At 40.6% G+C, this 21157-nt stretch overlaps 1 protein-coding gene across 1 annotated transcript in view; it reads right to left on the minus strand.

The window, feature by feature from the left end:
- The window catches only part of st6galnac5a (ST6 (alpha-N-acetyl-neuraminyl-2,3-beta-galactosyl-1,3)-N-acetylgalactosaminide alpha-2,6-sialyltransferase 5a), a 79921-nt gene that overhangs the window by 30060 nt on the left and 28704 nt on the right, over window positions 1-21157 (minus strand). The window contains exon 3 of the mRNA XM_042498198.2: window positions 9922-10334. Within this exon, the coding sequence (XP_042354132.1) occupies window positions 9922-10334 (413 nt within the window). The remainder of the gene's footprint in view (window positions 1-9921; window positions 10335-21157) is intronic.

Genomic DNA, 21157 nt, shown 5'->3' on the forward strand with positions numbered 1-21157 from the left:
GGATAAATTTGAATCCTTCAGCTGAATCAGGCACAGCTGTGTATCTCATCACGCTCACACTGCTGCACAGCTGAACCTCGTCTCGACTGGGATTGTGACTGGTGACCAGCGGATGTGTTCATGCATCAGTTATCAGGTGCATTTTAAGATGGGCCAAATATGGTGGAGAGACTGCAAGACGAATACAAGTAAACCCTGCAACCTTTATTATAACTGCTTCAACATCATCAGTCATTTATGAGAGAAAATAAATTAGCAATGAGGGGAAAACTAAATGAGTTCTACTTAACTTCCTCATTCAATAATTAAAGTAGTGCCATCTGTAGTATTCTATCATCAGTAAATCATTGCCACATTAACTCTAATACCTTAGCATAAGGCTGACTCACAGATTACATTTTATTTTGCATGAGGCCCAGCTGAGTTCTGCAGAAAATGGGCCAGGACAAGAAAGAGCACATAGAGAATAAAAAAGAGATTGCTTTATGGTACAGAGCCAAAACTTTCAGAGTTCTCTGCTTTCTCAGATGACAGAAGAAGTAAAAATCACTTTTGACAGGAGCTGCGGGGCAGGACATTATGGGCTGGCATGTAATCCTACTGTCATTTTATAATGAACTTAATGGAAAACTAATTCTGCATTTTTTTTTTTTTTGCAATACAATGTTAAAAATAGATGCATCAGACTTGGGACTTCTACTTAAGTCAGACTTCAACACAAGACAACAGTCATATTTAGCAAATATAATGTTTACCACCAATATATATATATATATATATTTTTTTTTTCTGTTATCTGGTCATAAATCAAGTGTTGGACAAATTGATATTAGGGGAGATATACTGAAAATATTTGATGTCTTGCAGCTTGTCCCGCGTGAGATGTTTAAAATGACTATATTGCAGACATCAAGTATAAATTTTAATTATTATTTAAGCCACCGACATGACACTGGCTTCGGCATTTTGGCTCTCTTGCTCTCACAGACACACAAAAAAAGACTCAAACGTTATACGTCACACACACTCCTTTGCCAATTCAGACAACACACTCCTGAGCGACAGTGTTCGAGTCGGAGTGTGTTTTTGTGTCTGTACGGCTCCAAAATGAGATTATTTAGTCGCATTTTGCAACAATGCAGCATCAGTGCGGCTTGCAAATATTACTTTCAGTCTGCTTCCTGCTCACTGTGAATAAATCTTCATCTTTAAAGACGTAGCAGCAACAGTTGCATTTCTGCTGATGGTGAACTGATGATCGGAAGCTTAAAGTTCACGGCAAATAACGTCAACACTTTCAGCCGGAGACAAGCCGGGTGCTTCAAAATAAAAGCACCAGTGGCTCTGCTTTGTAATACTTTTTAAAAAACCTTATTGTAACAGTATGTTAACTTTATTAATGGCTGATCTTAATTAAACTTTATTACAACATTACCTTGTTTAACTTTATTATGACAGCACTTTAACTAACTAACTAACAATACTCTATTACTTACTTTATCATAACATGTTTATTTTAACTGTACTTTAACTTTACTACAACAGTACTTTATTTAACCTCATTATAACAGTATTTTATTGAGCTTTATTGTAATAGTGCTTTATGTAGGATTATTGTAACAGATTTTAATTAACTTTATGATATTTACAATTATACAGTTATACAAAACTTGGTGCTGGTGGAGCCGGAGGAAACGTCACAGGATCAGCAAAGTTATAAGGATATCCTTTTCTTGATAAATTAATTATTAAAATAATGTCACGGCAATCTCTTCAATTAGTTGTTGAGTTACTTCAATCTGGATCAAAGTGGTCCAACCATCCGTAGAGTCACGCCACTGGAATGACTGTAAAGTATATTTCCATCTTTCTTCGGCTTTAACCCCTTTAACGTTTTAAAATAAGTCCAAACATTTCTGTGGTCATCATATTCTTAAATAATGTGAACAAGAGTGAGGAGGCAGAGGATCAAACTCGCTTAAGGGCAGTTTGACAGGATCTCGTGATCTCTCAACCAGCTCGTCACCCTGCTGCTTTCAGTGAGCTCGTTACTGCTTCTCATCAGTACCCACACACCAGCATCCACAGCAGCGGAGGTTTTTAACTTGGCGAGACAGAAAAACAAAGCGCCGGCCTGATAAGGAAAGACTTGACAAGGCAGCAACCAGGCAGACACCTCGACACCCTGCTTGCCTCCGGCGGATGAGGGTGACACATATTTGGAGTGGACGGTTTACCTGGTTGTTTGAAAAGGTGTTTTTCTTATTTTCTCTCATAAAGAGCAGGTAGGGGAGGGATAAACATAAGGTAGAAATTCTTACATAAAAAGCCTGTTAAGCATTGTTTTTTTAATATTTCCATTGCTTGAAAACATTGGAATAGAAACAACTTCCTTGAAGGCTGGGAAGTGTGAGGAAATGTTCAGGGGGACGTTACAAACAGGACCAAACAGTGTCATGTCATGGACACAACGGTTCTGTTTGAAACTGCACACTAACATACTATGCATACCAACTTTGATGTAAAATAAAGTATGTAGTGTGTTACAACTGCATAATATTTGGAGCTCAACAAATGCCTAAATGTACACTAGATTAGAAAAAATTTCTGTGCATGAAACGAAAGCTCAATGGACTTAATCGTCCCAAAATGACTCACGGCTCTTCAGACTGCAGGTGGACAGTGGTCAAATAAAATCAGTGAGAAAAATTCAAGCAGCCCGCACATCCGAGTGATAAAAACTAGGTGCTGGAGTAAAGTAAAAATAGACATGAAAGAATAAATAAAGTGCACACACTTGTACACGCTCCTATGAAAATGTATTCGATTACCGCCGCACGTGTGACATTTCGGGCAACAGCCCTCCCTCAGACGATGTCTGTCTCAAGTCTCAGGAAGGGCCGATGCCCGAAACGTCACACGCGTGGAGGTAATCAAATAATAATACTAATGTGGACTTCATGTATTTTTTCAGATAAAATCATTACAAATGATAACGAGTGATATTGAGGTACAGTAAAGACGAAACGCGTGGGAGCTCCTGTAACGAAAACATAATAAACACCAAAATATTCACTAATTTGAATTTACTTTCAAATACAACAGGTAAAATAATAAATTCAATGACCTACAACAACAATGCATCTACAAATGGTCACTTCCTGCCGTTTTACTGTCTTGCCACACAACCCCAAACCTCCCGAATCAATCTGTCTGCACAGCACTGAGTGACAGCGTGATGAATAGCGACGACGCACTTTTGTCCGACTTTCATCTTTATTAGAGTCTGTCCAGGCGACAAACAACAGTGCCGACCCAAAGTGATGCTATCGCAGCCGCAGCACAGACTTCTCATTTTCATTTAATTACGACAGGACCCAGGTTGTCTGGAACATGTTGATTTGTTGTGATATGCAAACACAGCCACCAGGCTTTTCTATGACAACACACACACACACACACACACACACACACACACACACACACACACACACACACATTTTGTAAATTAGAAAACTTTCAAAGTTCAAAGCACGACGTTTTGTCATCACACAGTCTGCGGTGGATGCGCCGAGGTCTTAGTCAGGAGGTATGCAGCCAATCTCACTTAAGAAGTCTTCCTCATTTCTTTGTTTCTGAACATGCTGATGAATAATGTGGTGTGAAATGTCAAGCTCTTAGCTTCAATGGCTGTCTTTAAAAAGGACTGGAAGCAAGCTGTGAGTGGGCAGACGGATTTATCCTTGCGAAACAGAACGGTGTTTACACAGTTTGGTATTGAAAAGCTTGCAAAAGCGCCCAGTTAATGAGGAGTTTATTTGTGTGTTCATCCTTGAGTCTTAAAATCTAATTTTTTCTATTAAAAAGTGAGATTATTTCTTTAGTTTGCATTTAATAAAAGCAGATGACTGTTTTCAATACAATGGCAAGAAAACAAGTTGATTTGCATTGAAAAAAATAGAACACACACACCCTGCAGGCACATACACGCTCTATTTACTCTGACAAAAATAATGCCATAGATTCAAATTAGTCAAGAAGTGTTTATCTCTCTAATTATGAAAACGGGAGCTGATTACAGAAAGTGAACTGTGCTGCTCTTTGGGTTTTTGTTGTTGCATCACATTCATTTCTAAAGAGCACATGTATTGTCACTGAGTTTAGTATAATGGTTGTTGTGTAACCGGTGAGAGGTAAAGGTCACACGAAGGTGCGATGAGGTGCAATTAGTTGAAGCAGAAACACCTGTTGAACATCATTATCTGTGTTCTCTAGAGGACACGTAGCTGAAACATATTAGTGCAAAAAAAGCTCTATTTCTGTTGTGAGTTCTTTTGCTTCTAAAAGTAGAAACACCAGCAGGCACATATACAGTGTACGCTTTATTTACACCTGACACCTTTAATGACTGCAGCGATTTAGAGTTGTTTGGTGCTGATTACTGATTGAAGGACCTTCACTTCTGTAGCCACTTGACTTTCTGTCTGATCACAGCTCCCGGTCCTGTTGCATCACTTTCTCTTTGCATTTCTCCGGGGTGAAAACAGCGGCACTAAAGCTGCCATTTCTCTTGTTTGCAATCTCTTTTAAATGCATGTTTTTTCTTCTGTTGTTTATTCCTCTTATTATTATTATAATAATTATTATTATATGTACTTTCTGATGTTGCTTCTCTTTGAGCAGCAGACTTTCTTTCCTGCTTGAGTTTGGTTTGTTTTTTGTTTCTATTTCATCTAATTTTCTATAATATTCCTGCCTCTAAACATAGTTGTGGGGCTACTTGTTTTTCATTTCATCCCATTAATTGCTACTGAAGATAATGAGGATTTATAACCTTGGCTCATTAAAAAGCTTAATTTTGCTGTTAAATTTTACCACCAAAAAATGTCAGTATATCAAAGAATATTTTAATATCTTACTGTCCTTTTCTGCTGTGATGAGCCAGACACCTAAGTGGTTCACCTCACTTATTTTGGCTGATTACACCACTTTGAAAGTCTGTGTGGGCATACGCAGACTGTAATTTGTAGTTTCCTGCCAGATGTAGAACAAATTTTAACTGAATTTCCAAAAACAATTGCTTCCTTACGGTTGTTTGCCTCCACAAACCAGTGAAGTTGCTGTTACAGTTTACATCAATGCCTAAGAAAACACTATTTCTTCACTCACATCTTCCCCCGGCAGCACATAAAATCCATACAGCACAGTTTCACCATTAGTGTCACCAATGCAGCATCTGACCAAATATCTCCTTTCTGTTCCTGAGTTATCAGGCTGAATGGCCACGAAAGAGTTTTTGCAGAACATGATGTCACAGTAAAGGTAACATTTGACCTTTTCGATACACAATGTCATCACTTCTTCTGTTTGACATTTTTGTGACATTTTGTTGTTATAAGTACATAGATTACTGAGTTACAGCCCGAACATGTTTGACCTTTGACTACAAAATTCTAATCAGTTCATCGTTGAGTCCAAGTGGACGTTTGTGCCAAATCTGGAGAAAATCCCTCAGGTCCTTCTTGAGATATTGTGTTCATGACAATGGGATGGATGCAAAATCATGGTGACCTTGACCTTTGACCTATGGCCACCAAAATCTAGGCAATTCATCCTTGTGTGGACATTTATACAAAATTTGAAAAAAAACCAACAAAAAAAACAAAACATCAAGGCATTTTTGAAATATCATGTTCACAAGAATGAGGCAGAAAAGGTCACAATGACCTTGATATCTGATCACCAAAATTTAATCAGTTTATCGTTAAGTCCAAGTTGACATTTGGCAAAGCATAATACCTGTTACAGCACCATATACGTCTGTAGGCAGCAGTCGCTACAATTTGTCTTCGGTATCTGCCAGCTATATGGATACATTACATTTGAACATTATGCAAGGTCTGATTGACTGCGACCTCTTACTGCCAAAATCTAATCAATTTGAAAAAATAAATCAATGAAGATGTTCTTAAGATATTGTGTTTACAAGAATGAGACATACAGGTTCACAGCGACCTTTGATCTTCAACCATTAAAATCAACCCAGTGCATTGTTGAGTCCAAGTGAACGTTTGCGCCAAATTTGAATAAATTCAGCGGAAGCAATCTTGTGATATCACATTTACAAGAATGGGACAGACAGACAATTCAAAAACATAATGCCTCCTGCTACTGCAACAGTGCTGTGGAGGAATAATAAAACTAGCCCATACTTTCATAATAAGCATCTGGATCTGCTTTCTTCCACAGGTGCATGCAGCTCATCATTCGTACACTGCTGCTTCCTACAAAATCAAGCCCTTTTAGGTGACACACTACGTTTTTAGGGAGTCCTTGTAAGGTTTCTGTTCTGGTCAATTGTTCAACTGCAGCTGTTGCATATTGGGCCTGTGGCTTCTCTTATCCTCTTTTTGACCTTTTAAGTCACTGCAGATTAGTTTTCCAGGATTGCCGAGGCTTTAGTTGGCATGCAGCAGGTAGATTTGCTGTTAAAGGGATCGACCTGTGATCTTTTGATAACCTGCCAACAACACGTTTTATTCAAGCAAACTACATCCCCGCTCGGCCCAGACGTATCAAGTAAAACCTAACAGTGCAACACAGTGGGACTGTTAGCGATTACAACAAAGGATTACAGGAACATAAAATACGGCGGAGGAAAAAAAAGTTATTTCAAAAGCTAATTTGCCTTTAATCACCGGTAGAGGCTCATCCCGGCTTGGCAATTTAACACAGAGGATGCAGAGGGACAGCTGTTTTTCATTGCTCCTCTGCCAGTGTTATTAAAATGGGTGGATGTGACAACATCCCACACCATCTTAATTACCTTTACTGAAACCGCATAACCTATAATTACAATTACAGGCTTGCAGGGTTGCCGATTGCACAGTTGATTACCCAGAAACTCTGCTATTAACGTTGCTTACACAGGCTCCTAATCCCCAAACACAATAATGATTTTATAAATTAGTTAAAAATATTTCATACATTTAGATTCCTTGAAAAACTTCGATCCAACATTAGAATGATGTCGAAGCAATACTTTGAAGCTTCCTTTCTCTGCCTTCCCACGCTCCACAGAGCAGAAATGACCTCATATAAGCCTCACAGATATTAATGCCTAATGCTATCAAAGGATAACAGTACATCACAAGCCGCTCGCTCACTGTAAACATTTACCATGATTGTAGGCGCAGATCCTGAAGGATGGATGTCTGAGCTACTCACCAAATCCTCGACTCAGCAATTTCCCCCCTGACATCTATCTTTAAGCTGGAGTCAGATTCAGTCTCCACCGACACCGCGGACAAAGAGAGAGAGGGACACACAAACTGAGTGAGTGAGTGAGTGTGTGTGTGTGTGTGTGTGTTTGTTGGGCAGCCTTTTCATTAAGCATTTATGGCCACGGGACTGAGCACTCAGCTTGGACTCATTAAATTTGAGTCCTTTAACACTGCTCGGCTCGAGAGGAGTTGCAGACACAAATACTCAAATAGACTTTCTAAACCATTTGTACATCACACATTAACGAAAGGAGATTTCTTTTTCTGTTTGCAAGCAACGATATTATTTCACTTTCAGCTTTCACTTTGAAACGTTTCTAGTGGCGATGCATTCAAGTAGCTGCGGGACCCTCCAAAATCACACATTTTCATTAAACCAGAATTTACTTAGCGACGCCTTTAGAGCTTCATTATGAATACTACACAGACTGTGAATGCACCAGCGTGTTTTAGGACAGCCAACTCTCATATCTTTGTTTTAGTAGTCTTCCTACCAAGACTGAATGTGCTGTATTACCAACGGTTAGCGCCGGTATGCTATGTAAATACAAACACAGTACTACACATTCACAACCATGCATGGAAGATGACGGATTATCTGGTTTAATCTCTTTCTGCGGTGTCCCCTGTGTGTGAACACCAGTGTCTACAATTTGTTTACACGTGGAACAAGTTCATTATTCAACAAAACTGAGGACTGTATCGCACAAATGAGGGTCTCAAAATTCCTCCTTGATTCTTATTAAAACCAAATACACAATCTGGACTGACAGGACATTTACAGATATTTAATTCATCAAATGAAAGCTGATTTTCAGAATGTTTTGAAATAAAAGAAAGGGATACTTGCCGACTGTCAGCCAGTTTTGTACCATAACCATGTGGGTAGATCTAACTAGTTCCATCTAACTAGGGCACATATCTCCCTGTTTCCTCCCCCAGCGAAACGCCACCTGATGATGCAAAATGTGTCATCTGGTGAAGTTTCCAACATCTTCTGTTCTCATAACAAGTCATCACATATTGCCACTTTGGGGTGGACTTCCGTGTCTACACATTATGCTCTAGGTATCCTTCTGCATCTGCTGCTGAAATTCTGGGATGCCACCAGTGATGTCAACAAAAGCGCATTGTGGGACTACGCAGCACGTGGTTATTTTTAGGCAACAAGGCACATGGCAACCGATGTCAGGATTTCAGCAAATGCACATGCTGGCATGGACGGTTAGGTTTAGTCAAAAGAGGCACAAATTAAGGTGTAGAAAGACCCCCCCCCCCCCATTATATTCAGATGGGAAGCAAACACTGTACTCTAACATGAAAGTCTGGGGTTTGTTGGATCCATCCACTGCCCCTCCTGACTGCTCTATAGGGACCTTTGTGCTTCTGATATTGAGCTGTTAGTGGAGGCAACCTGACGCCGTCCAGCAGCGTAACATTGCAGATGCGACTGGTTCCGTCAGGCTGTGTTTTTAACTGATGGCGACCATCTGCACATCATGCTGACGATGTCAAGCGGCGTTTCAAGAGAATGCGTCAGGTGGCTTTTGGCATTGTGATCCTATGCTTAAAGCACTGCAAAGGCAGCAGTATTTTGACAACTCCAGAATGAGAACTGGCTGGAGTCTCGCTGGCTCTCGGGCTCTTGCTCACAATACAGGCTGTACTTCCACATTTTCGTACTGCTCGCCAACCATGCTGCCACCACAGACACAAAGAGAACAGAAGTGGATCATGAGAGAGACACGCTCCTTCCTCTCTCTCAAACTCAGACTAAACTCTGATCAAGAAGTAAAACTAAGCAGCACTGATCAAAAACACATGATTATGTTATTATATTGCCTATTTTTCACCAAAAATGTGTTTAGAGACATATTTTAGTGAACTGTTTGGCTGTAACAGCAATAGTTTGTGAACAGGAAGTGATCAAATTGAAAAACTAAGTAGCGCTGATCAAATATAACAAAGATTCTGTTATAGTGTAGCCTATTTCTTGCCTAAAATGTTTTCAGAATTATATTTTAGTGTACCATTTGGCAGTAATATGAGAATCTGTGAACAGAAAGTAGGCACCATACTGTTATCTGTTTTGTAAAAATGAAGGCTGAAAAACTGAGATCAAATGAAGAAGCACTGATCAAATTCAGATTCTGTTACAGTGTTAAATATTTCTTACCTTAAATGTTTTCAGAAACATATTGTCGATTACAGTTTAACTGTAGGTCAAGATAATTTGTTACCAGTTGGCTGCAACTGTGTCAAACCAACAAGTTTGCATTACGTCATCTACCAGTAGGAGCATTTATTGGTCCAATGCGGCACAATGCATTCTGGTATTTGTAGGGTTTTCCATCTCTTTATTCAAAAGCAAATGCCACAGTTATTTTTCTCTGGTCATTTAGCACCAATTTCAAAAGTATTTGTGTCTTTCTACTGCAGAAACAGCCTAGAGTTATGAAAAGATCATCTTTCAAGCAGTGAAGTATCTCTTTAAGCTCCTAACTGAAAATGGATGATGTATATTTGTTCAGCCCCACCGTTGCTACATCAGCTAAACGCTCTGTCCTCCATGCATCTTGTGGTCAGAATCTAAATGTGTTAGTGTGTGCTCACTGACACTCTCCTCTCTCTTCCTCACCTGTCCTTGCCGGTCTCCTTCTTGAAAAGCTCGTCAAACTGCAGCATCTTCTGCCAGGAGATGATGTACACTTTGAGTTTTGGCAGCACCTGGTTCATCAGCCTCAGGTTGTTGTAGACCAGGCCCTTCCCGTCGCGCCTCATGTAGCTGCTGGGGCCCCAGAAGATAAACACTGTGTCCTGGCTGGCGTTGAGCAGCTCGTGGCGACTCCGTAGGACCCTCTGCATGCTGGAGTGAGCGATGACGCGCAGGGAGGTGCGGCGGCCAACGTCTCGGGCGTAACCCCTGGAGGTGGGGGCGTCGTTCATGCGGATGACGCACTCGGCGCTGTCGATCTCTTCACCCCTGCCGCCTCCGATGAGGTGACCTGAGCTGGTCACGAGGGCGCAGGTCTGGCAGTGCATCCTGGGAGGCTGATTGATGGGAGAAAACAAGAATGAAGTAAACAGCCAAAAAAAAAAAAAAAACATTCTCATACAAATGTTGTGTGCATCAAAATATTTGGCCTCCTCGTTCCCTGTGGAAACACCTGCAGCACTGCCAGCAGAATTTTTAGTTTTGCAACATATTTGTTATAAACTCTACAAAGTCTTTTTTTTCCAGAAGTCAAAAATGCTCTGAAAGTTGTGTTTAGCCCTGGTTTATACAGAAATATGCAAAGCAGACAGAAATGCACACCTAGGGGGACTTTGGTAAAAAGCTTTGCTATGTGTTTGAGGCAGAAAATGCTTTGTTGACAAATGGGTAGCGACAGAGCCTCCTGGGGATGTGTAGCTTGTCATATTGCTTTGCGATTGGTAGAAACCCCGGGGTCTTACAAAGGATTCACCTTACATCTTTCTCCCACTCGCACACAACAGAGGAATGTGTGTTTACCTCCAAAACAACAGTCCTGATGTATAAAATTCATATCGAATTTCTCTGAAATGTGAAACCTGTGAAGTGTTCAGCATATTTGAAACCTGGGAATTCATAAAAGATATTACTGATAATAACATAATACACATGATGAATATGTGGATTAAATAAACACACATCTGTTTACTAATTCATAAATTTAAAGCTTTATCACCTCATCATGCCGGTGACTGCAAACAAATTGTTGACGCATTGCGTCAGGATGAAACGGACCCGATCAGAGGATTTGTTTATGCTTGCGGTTTGTTTAATGTATATGAGTGAATGTAAGGCCATATACGTACTTATGTACATATATGAATATATGTTTATTTTATTAAATCTCTCTTTCTTTTTGAACTTCACTTGTCAATCAACTTGCCTGCCGAAGAGATAAAAATATAGATTATCCACCTATGAAAAAAATACATCTGAATACTGATTACTGGTAGAATTAACACATCCATCAAGGTGTCTAGAAAGCATCCACCATTGGTAAAGACTCTAAAGACTTTGTCAAAAAAGATGTGTTACTCTCAATAAATGCTCCATGGACCCAACGCTGCTGATTATTGAGGTTACACATCGGAACAGGGACACACTGAGAGGCACTGAAACCATGAGACAGAGGCTGGGTGATGTCTCCGCTCAAGTGCACGAATCTGTTAAACAAACTAGGCTCCCCGACAGCGAGCATGTTACTTACCTTCAGCTTTTCAGATAATAAATACACAATTGAACCCCAAATATGTTAAAAAGTAATATTCTCATAACTATTTTCCTATTTCTGAAGAAATACAACTGTACACCTCTTGAGATGCCTTTATTATGAGCCACGCATGAGACTCTTATCAGCACCCACAATATTATCATAGAGTGCATTTAGTAATTTTAGACCTATCGTTATTGTAATGTGGCAGCTTCTGTTTGCATTATTGCTGCGCATCTCTCCCCCTCTCTTTCTATCTCTCTTTCTCTTTCCTTTTTGTCATGATTGTATTTCAACTGTTATTTACGACATCTATTGCTCGTCTGTCCGTCCTGGAAGAGGGATCCCATCATCCTCTGCCACTCCTGTTACAGGGGTTCTTTTTGGGAAGTTTTTCCTTATGTGATATGAGGGTCTAAGGGCAGAGGGATGTCGTATGCTGTAAAGCCCTCTGAGGCAAACCGTGTTTTGTGAAAATGGGCTTTATAAATAAAATTGACTTGACTTGACTTGAGATTGACTTTCTCTCGGTCTCAGAAGACTGACGAGGCTTAAACGCTTCTTGAACTCATCATAAAACACACTTCACATCCAATCTGTTTTAGCCATTCTTGTTTGTAATCTAGTTAGATTTGCTGCGTTCACAGACCCAGCAAAACCTCTGAATTTAGAGAGGGGACACAGAATGATACAAGGGGACACACTAATGCACGTCTGTCCGTCCTGGAGGAGGGATCCCTCCTCAGGCACTCCTCCTGAGGTTTCTATCATTTTTTTCCTCTGTTACAGTTTTTTTTTTCCTATGACGATGTGAGGGTCTAAGGACAGAGGGATGTCATACGCTGTAAACTGTGTTTTTATGATAATGGGCTTTATAAATAAAATTGACTTGAGTTGACACATTTCATACCCCTCCTCTCGTCTCCTCTGTCGTCGGCTACAGCCACACATAGACACAGACTTGCAATGGGAATCTTTTCTTTAAAGTTTGTCTAAAAGATGTAAACATAAATCATTGTTTTCACTTTTCATCAATAATGTAATAATAATTATAATACATTCTTGATCACTAAATCAATATATTGATCCAGATTGATGTTTTGTTAAACCCTTAATGCACAGCTGACTCTTTTGAAATCAAAGTGGACTTAAGGAAGATTAAACTGAAACATATGTTTGGTAATACTGAAACACAAGCAACAAACTAATCTGTGTTTAAAAGTATAAGTTAAGTCGTTCCCTTGTGTTTAAATCCTTTCATCCAGACTTTCTGCAAAGTTGTTTAAAAAGAAATCCTGGACAAATACAAAATGAATTCCGCTCACTCGAACATGAGTCACAGTGAGTCACCAGGCCCCAGAGACACTGACATTGCTATTAAACCTGATGACAAGAGGGGTGATTGTCTTGCAGAACATGGCTGATTATACATTTTCTAAAAATAGACCTACCACTGGCTTAATGATGAAACAATCTTAGAGGAAATTAAAGGTTAATCCTACTTCAGATTTCCAAAAGAAGATTTGAAATGTCAAAGACATGGCACCAGGACTGAACCGGATATCTAAAGATGAACATGACTTTCTCACCTGTCACCATCCTGTGACTCCTCTGTCATTCATGTTATCTAAAATCTGGGCAGGTAAGTCTTCTGAAACTGCACAAAATTGCTCCAGCTGCAATTTTTGATAAAAGGTCAAATGTGTCACAACATAACTTACTAAATTAGGCATTGTGGTTCTGCAGAGATGCCCCAGCCTACAAATCACATTCCAGACAGGTTAAATTTTACCGAGGGCCACCACTGGCCCAAGGCCAACAGAAAATTTATCTGCAACAATAATTATAAAAAAAATTAAGCAAAAATAAAAGTTGTTCCATTTTCTTCTTGTTGAATATTTGCCTGCTTTCTTATAACTGAATTTAACAAACTGAATATTTCTGGGTTTTGACTGTTGGTCAGACAAAACATGTAATTGCAATATGTCAACTCGGACTTTTGTGAATATTTATCCCGTTCTAATTACAAACTTGTCAAATACACCCACTTGGTTAGCGATTTGACATCAGACACCACAGAAAGTCACCTTTTGGGGTGATGTGATATGCCAGCGAATAGCGTCAGTTTATTACACAGCCGAAAGGAACCTTTCGCCGCACTGTTACACACCACAGGTCAGCCGGACAGCACCTGTTGTGGCAGTATGATACACTGGCAGGCGGTGTCGATTTATGAAGTGACTGGACAGATGCTTTCACAGGTTTATAATACGCCACTGGACAGCATTAGTTTAGATCGCTGCTGGTAACGATGTAACATAAGAAGCTTCAAAGTCCTACGAGGGTGGGCGAGAGCGCAATAGATGGTTTTGAAAAAACTGTATACATTAATATCCAACACTGGAGGATACCAGACGCATAATATACAAACATGAACAGCAGTGATCAAGTATGGGTATATGATGGGATGAGAATGTATTGGAATACTGTGACAAACACATCTCATTATTTTCTGCCATTTTATCGAACAAACCAATTAAACAAGTAAATAGCTGACAGATTATTCGGTCATTAAAGTGAAAAGTTGAAGCCTTTAATCAGAGCAATAGAGCCATATCTGAGTGCAACATTAAAATTTAAATCACATGGTAATGATGCATGTAAGTGTTTTGACATCTTTCTGCTTTTTAATATTCTATATATGATCCCCTGTTATTGTTGAAGACCCAGCCACTGTTTGAAATACATGGGATGTCGTGCATATATGTATTAAGTGTCCGGCTTTTTTCCCCCTAAAGCCCTGCTTTTGCATTTGTGCATGCACATGAATCATTAACATACAACTATTTGTGTATGTTAAGCTGCTCCACATGACTTTGGTGTGTGTGTATGTGTCTGTGTGAGTGGCTGTACACATGTACTTTGTATGTGCCTTGGATTTCCCCCCTGCACTGAAAAGCAATGATATGCAAAGCAGGTCGTGCAGAGCCCTCTAACGCAGCCTGAAATATCGCCCTGGCAGAAATATGGTGGTTATTTACATTCTTATAGCCATAACAAATGTACATTTTCATGGCATTAACAAGAACAAATGATTATGATGTGTTTGTGTGTGGGGTGGGAATGTGTCATTATCGTCCTCATCTGCTGACTTTGACTTAGCGGCAGATTACCAGCTGAACAGCCTCATCTGGTTAATGAGACCTCGAGGAGCAGGTGAAATCGAAACAGAGAGGGAGGCTGGAAAGGACAAAAGTGATAAAAACAAGGAAAAGAAAAGATGGCGAAAGAGAAAGAAATATATGGAAGCAGTGAGAACCACCCCGGTGCCATAGTGTTTGATGAAATGTTGAGCTAATGAGGTCCTGGCGGTCTACACCGTCACCAGCAGCAGCATCCATCCATTCCTCCCGTCTCCCCCCTCTGCCCTTCCCCTCTCCCACCTGGCAGCGCCTTGACAGCCAATCTGGCTGTAGAGCTGCAGCACCAGTGGAGCAGGTCAGAAATCCCATTTTCACCCAGGGGCTTTTAAGTGGCTGTGCAGACCCTATTCTCTCTTCCTCTGTCTCACAGAGAATTTAAGTGGGCCTTGCTGGACAGAATTGGCCTCTTCAGGGAGTTCGGTCAGGCTATTACCCAGGAATAGGCTGATGGTCTGGACAAGGCTCTCTATTTCAGCCGGAATTACGTGACCCATCCAATATGGCGATTTGGGTTGAGGCGATGGAGTCAAAGTAAACTATAGTTTACCTCAGAACCGGCTCATGACTCCTGAAGACTGAAAATTTCTTTCAAATCGAATTTATCCTCGACAAAACTCCAGTGAAAACTGTGCTCTGCTCAATGATTCATGTGATGAATGGTTCATAATTCAAAACATATCTATCATTAATGTGTTTGATATCACCGGCTTTGTTCTCTCGAACACAACAAAATACCTTTGATCATAATTACAAGATTTACCGCGTCTAAACTCCGGCTGTTAAGGTTCTTGAAAAGTGTACGCCGTCAGAGTCCTGTTACATCACCTGATCAAAGCAGCAATCAGTAATGTAACCCAAGTGAATATCCAAACTAAATTATGTATTCTGATGAACATTAGCTTATTTCTGTCTACTGAAGGCATAAAAATAGACATTAGAGACAAGAAATGTTATTCAGGTTTGCATAAAACAAAGACTAATTTCTTTGCTGTGCCACATTTTATAGTCAGAAAACAGAAAAGCAGCACCGACTTTTCCAAAAAGGCATCTTTTAAGATACGGGACACAAAACCACTGAGTTCATGTTTCTCCTAGAAAATGAGTGATGTCGGGTGAGAAATTGATTTAGTTTAATCCACAAAAAGCTGATTAGGGATTGAAATTTTAGTTGGGTTTTTTTTTTCCATCATATGCCCCAATCTGACAACAATAAGCCTCTGGAGGCACTGGTCAATATTTTGGGAGATATGGTTATTCATTGCACCACACTCTGGGTAGAGAAAGAGCTGCAGAACGCCAGGCGCACTGAAACTGAACCGTTCATTACACCGAGTCTAAAAGTTTGTTTTCACTCGCCTCTGCAGCAGCTGCTCCTATCATTCACTGATCTGATCAGCTCCAACAAGTTTGACTGATGAATTATCCACCAAGTGATTCAAACTACACAAACTGCTGCTTTTGAGTAAAAAAGGAACTCATGAAGACCATGCATTGTGTTGACAGATGCACAAAAATGTCCAAATTTAAAGAGGGCACACAGAATTGTAAAAAAAAAAAAAAACCCAAACATACACACACAAGATCAAAAACAGTAAATAAGTTTGAATCTAAGCATTTAGGGACGTAACTGTATCGTTGTATAAATGACCATGTGCTGGTTTGAAAGGGACGATTAAAACCATTTATTTGTTATATAACTGACTAAATAGTGGGAGAGAAGTATAGAAGATAAAGTATGTGATATTTGTTGTGCTGCCACTCACTATTATCCTCAATTCATCTCTATTATTCTCAATTAATCTCTTAATTATTTTCTAAATTATTCTATGAATCCTTTGGTCTCTAAATATGATATGATATGATAGTTGAAAAACTTGATTTGACTAAAAAATTTTTATCAGCATAGCAAATAGAAAAAAATCAGTAAATCTGTACATTTGAAGAGCTGAAGCTTACTGCTCACTTTATTAGCTTACAGACCGACAAAATCATTTTCCTCAATAATGAGATTTCTAGCCTCGGAGGTTAACCTTGTCCCACTTGTGGCTCACACCAGGAGCCTGCCCTGGTTTCATTAAGCCAACCCATCCATCCACAGTGGCCTAGTAAAGGTACAAAAGCCCCAATAGGCAGACAGACAACAGCCAGTCACATCTCTGCTGCTCCTGCCACAGCGACAACCCAGACAGCCGGGACCTGCCCTCCTCTGTTTCCTCATTCTGGTCCACATCTGAACCCTCCTCGGTTTCCAGTGAACCCGTCCTTCACTGGGCTGCAGCACCATCACTGTCTGCACACCGCTCACCCTGCCTGACTTCCTGACCCGAGCAAAACACGCCTGTCAGAGCTGCGGGGATTAACCTTGAGAGAGATGGTGGAGGAGATGAAAGGGAGGCAGCTCAAGTCTCAGACCACCTGGGGAGGCAGTATCCTTGAGACAGGGAGGGAGGAGACCAAAGACATTGTTCTGGGTTTGATTCAAGCACCGTATAAACACAAGAGTAGGGCTGATTTAAGGCTTTGTAAGTCCTGTCCCATGTACGAGCCTAAACTGGTTTGATTTTATGCAAACCCACTGAAACGGCATTTGTCATTATGTCACATTCTGGAAATTTTAAAAGTAGCCTAAGTAAAAGCAATCAATCCAACATTAATTGTATTAGTAATAAGCAATATGAGCCTAAATTAATATAGCATTTTGTTTACAAATGGATTAACGGAGCCGCTAGTGTCCAATAGGTTGTGTGTAATTTACTGCTGAGCCAAGGCAGCTGGTTTTAGCATGATGATACAGAGAATTTTTCAGCAAGGGGCGAGAGCAGCGTACACCATGCTCATTTACTATTTGGGGTGATGAGAGGAGACACGGCAGTTATTCTCTTAAAGAGACTAAAATCGTGTCAAATGGCAACATTTTAGATTCAAAGCCAGCAGAAGAGTTTTCCTAACTGACTGCAGGTATGTAAGATGAACTTTCGTTAGACGCTATATAACGATTTATTCCTGACGCTTGCTTTGAAAGCATCACAGTGGACAAGAAACAGCTGACTGATGAAGTTTAAATGAGGAAGTATTTATATGTAACCTTCTGATTTCACTACAAAAACCAAAACGTCCGAGCGTCAGCTGGCTGGAGGGAGATCACTGGGAACCTGAAAGCTTTTTGCTACAAATGGTTGCAAAAAGCAAGCTAGGCTTACGTTACTTGCTGTTGGCTACACTTTATGTAATTTTTAATCAATTTCAAAATAAATTTAAAAAAAACATGTTTTCTGATTTAAAAAGTAATGTTACATATGCAGGAAGATAGCAAGAAGGATATTCACCCATCTTTTAAATGGTTATATCTCCAGTCTGATCATGAGCGCACAGCTGATAGCTCTGTGGTTTGTTTACTTAACGTAACAGATATGCATATTTAAAGGATTCAGTGTGGACAGAGACCTCCGCTCTTGTGCAATGCTACATGATAGTCGCACATTCATTTTCTGTTGGGTTACAGTGCCATTTGGTTCAAATCAGGAGTGGCTGCTGTGTCATTTGGTATAGCCGGTAAACCAGTCAAGTCCAGTGTTTGACTTCATATGAAACAGGTTTGAATATTCTCACACCAGCCTAACAAACAAACAAACAAACAAACACGACGCTCACCACTGAGAATGTGTTCCCATAGTTATTAAGGCTGTTCTGGACACAGTGTGTATGTCAGAAGCCTGGTGGTGTTGAGTGGCATTTGTAGGCCACGTAAAAGAGGAATAAAATTACTCATATAATCACACATTATTACTATGTGATTTTAGTTGGGCAATCGTGCAGTTCGGCCGGTCTGATTGGCTTCATACTCAGCAGGCAGAGCCCTTAGCTGCCCATGGGTAACACAGGCAATAATTGGTGGTTAAAACTCACATAGGTCTTAAGGGGGCATGAAATCAACTTTAATTCCTCGCCCTCCCTTCCCCAACTCGGCTCGGTCCCTCGAGGAAGAGACATACTTACACTGCAGTGAACCATTACGCCTGACGTATGCCATACCCCCTCGGAGCGGAGAAATGGCATTCGAGTGTTGTTATTGATTTTGTGTGGGTGAATGCTGTAGAAAGAGGGATCGAGCGAGGGGCTTAGCAAGGATGCCGGGTCTTCAAGGAATGGAGGATATGGTCGGTAAATGTGAGTGCTGAGAGGCGGCAATCATGCAGCCCAGCAGGAAGCTGTCTGGCTGTCTAGTATCGCCCAGAGATACAACAACAGAACAGAATATTCTCATCCTCCTCCGGGCCTCCGGGTCTGACCTTTAGGCTCGTCAAAGACGCCTTTGTTTTCTGTAGCCTCCTCAGAGAGAAGCCTTCTTACCCACAGTCACAAATTAATAGTGGCTTGAAGCAAAGTGCTCATTAAAAAGCTCTTAAAATACATAAAAGGGGAAATTCTGACCTCAATATACGTATACAAGCATCATTCATTGTATGTCACTCCGCTCATGTGTTCCGTTGTTAAGGCAGCTTTTGTTCTTCATCACATTCTCCAGCGTCATGTGGGTGAGGAAGAACAAAGCCGGTTTTGATCTGAAAATAGCCAGAGTTGCAGCCTATAATTGTTAGCACCACAGGGCGAAGAAACAAGACCACAGCAGTATTTATACATGACACAAGTCCCGCCCTAAATACCTACAGTATGATGTAGGTTTTGATTTAAAGATCCACCCAGATGCCTACCCTTGATGGCACCCTGGCAACATTAAATGCATGTATCATATGTGATCTGGCCTTATCCTGCTTTAATTATAGTGTTCACTCTTTAATTTGTAAAGGACTGCCTTGTGTCTTAAGTGAAAATAAGAATATGCCAAAATCGATAATAACAAATATTCTTTCTTGGTTAAATTAAAGTCCAAACTCACAAATATCAGTGACTCAAGAAGCCTTGTAGTGTTTAAAACCAACGTTACACTTGGGCTAAAAAGTGTCTTCACCTGTGATTGCCCTGTATTTACGATATTTATCCTGGTGATTTCATTCACACTATCATTTTTTTATATTGTGCTGTATTTCATTAAAAATCCTCAAACAAAATAAACATCAACAAAGAGGAGCAGAGGACAGAGTGGTTGGGGAAAATGGCATCACAACCTTCTGTAAAGCCAGCTGTTTCTAACAGCGGGGTAAAGTTAAAACAAATCTCGCTGGGATAAATCCAGTGGGTATTTGCAATGCTAATGTATTTTTTCATCATTCAGTATAACTGCCTGTGAAAAAAGGCTCTGACATCAGATAAAAAAGGGGGAAAATGCCTTAAAAATCAGTTAATTTCTTAAGTTGGTTCCTACTGTGAGAGCCAAAATGTGCAATTTATGATACGAGATGATAAAAAACAAAAAGAAGAAATGGAGGAGAAATGAGATGGTAAAGAAACTGAAAAGACGGGAAAGAGTGAATGAATGGAGAATTAGCGAATCGAGAAACAAAACGGCATTTAGAGTCGGTAGCAGCAGGAGGAGCGGATGTGAGGGGCGGCACGAGTACGGTTACCAATTAGAGTCAAATCTCAACAGCTGGAGGCTAAGGCAAGGAGGAAGAAAAAGTGAATTCAGTCAAAGGCGCTGTATTCAGAGGAGAGGCAGACCTGCCTCCACTGTGCTGATGAGCGCCGGTACACACAGGTTGAGTGCTGCAGGGCAGAGTCGATGGAGGAGGGCTTATTTGGAGCTGTTTGTCCGGCATGCACGTTTGACCAGTCATTAGAGAGAGCTGAGGTGGAGAGCGAGCACTGCAGAGAACTAATGAAGACGAGGAGGGGAGAAGGAGGGAAGAGAAAGGGAGAGTGGATATCGAAACAGGGGCAATTAGGGATTCCAGCGATCAGCAGTGGTACTCCAGGTTGACAGCTCCTGCTGCTCTGACGCTCTGTTCTTAATTAGGGCAGAGTTTTCTGTGAGCACCTTGAAAAGAAGACATCTTTGATGGAGGGCAATTATCTATTTCAGAATAAAAAAAATGCATCTGACCTAAAAAAAGAGACTAATGAAAGTTCAGTGATGGAGGGAGAGAGTTTTTTTGTTTTGTTTTGTTTGATAAGTGACAGGGCTGATGATCTCGGAGGGGGGCTGGGGGCACTGGGTGAAACAAGAGTTGATAACATCCAGAGCATTTGAAGAAGAGGAGAGATGGGCGGCCCAGCTCTGATCTTCAAAGCAAGCGGGAGTGTAAAGAGGCCTCTTCCAGTGCGCGTGTGTGTGTGTGTGTGTGTGTGTGTGTGTGTGTGTGTGTGTGTGTGTGTGTGTGTGTGTGTGTGTGTGTGTGTGTGTGTAGCTTGAACAGCTACCTTTGTAAGAACCAATTCAATGTTAGAATTAAGGTAAGGATAGGCTTGGGCAGTATCACAGCATTACAGTATACCAGTATATTTGGAAATCTTGAAGGTACTGTATGTT

Source organism: Plectropomus leopardus, chromosome 12 (assembly GCF_026936395.1).
Source record: "Plectropomus leopardus strain MGB_pleo_1.0 chromosome 12, ASM2693639v1, whole genome shotgun sequence".
In the NCBI taxonomy this organism is placed as follows: domain Eukaryota; kingdom Metazoa; phylum Chordata; class Actinopteri; order Perciformes; family Serranidae; genus Plectropomus; species Plectropomus leopardus.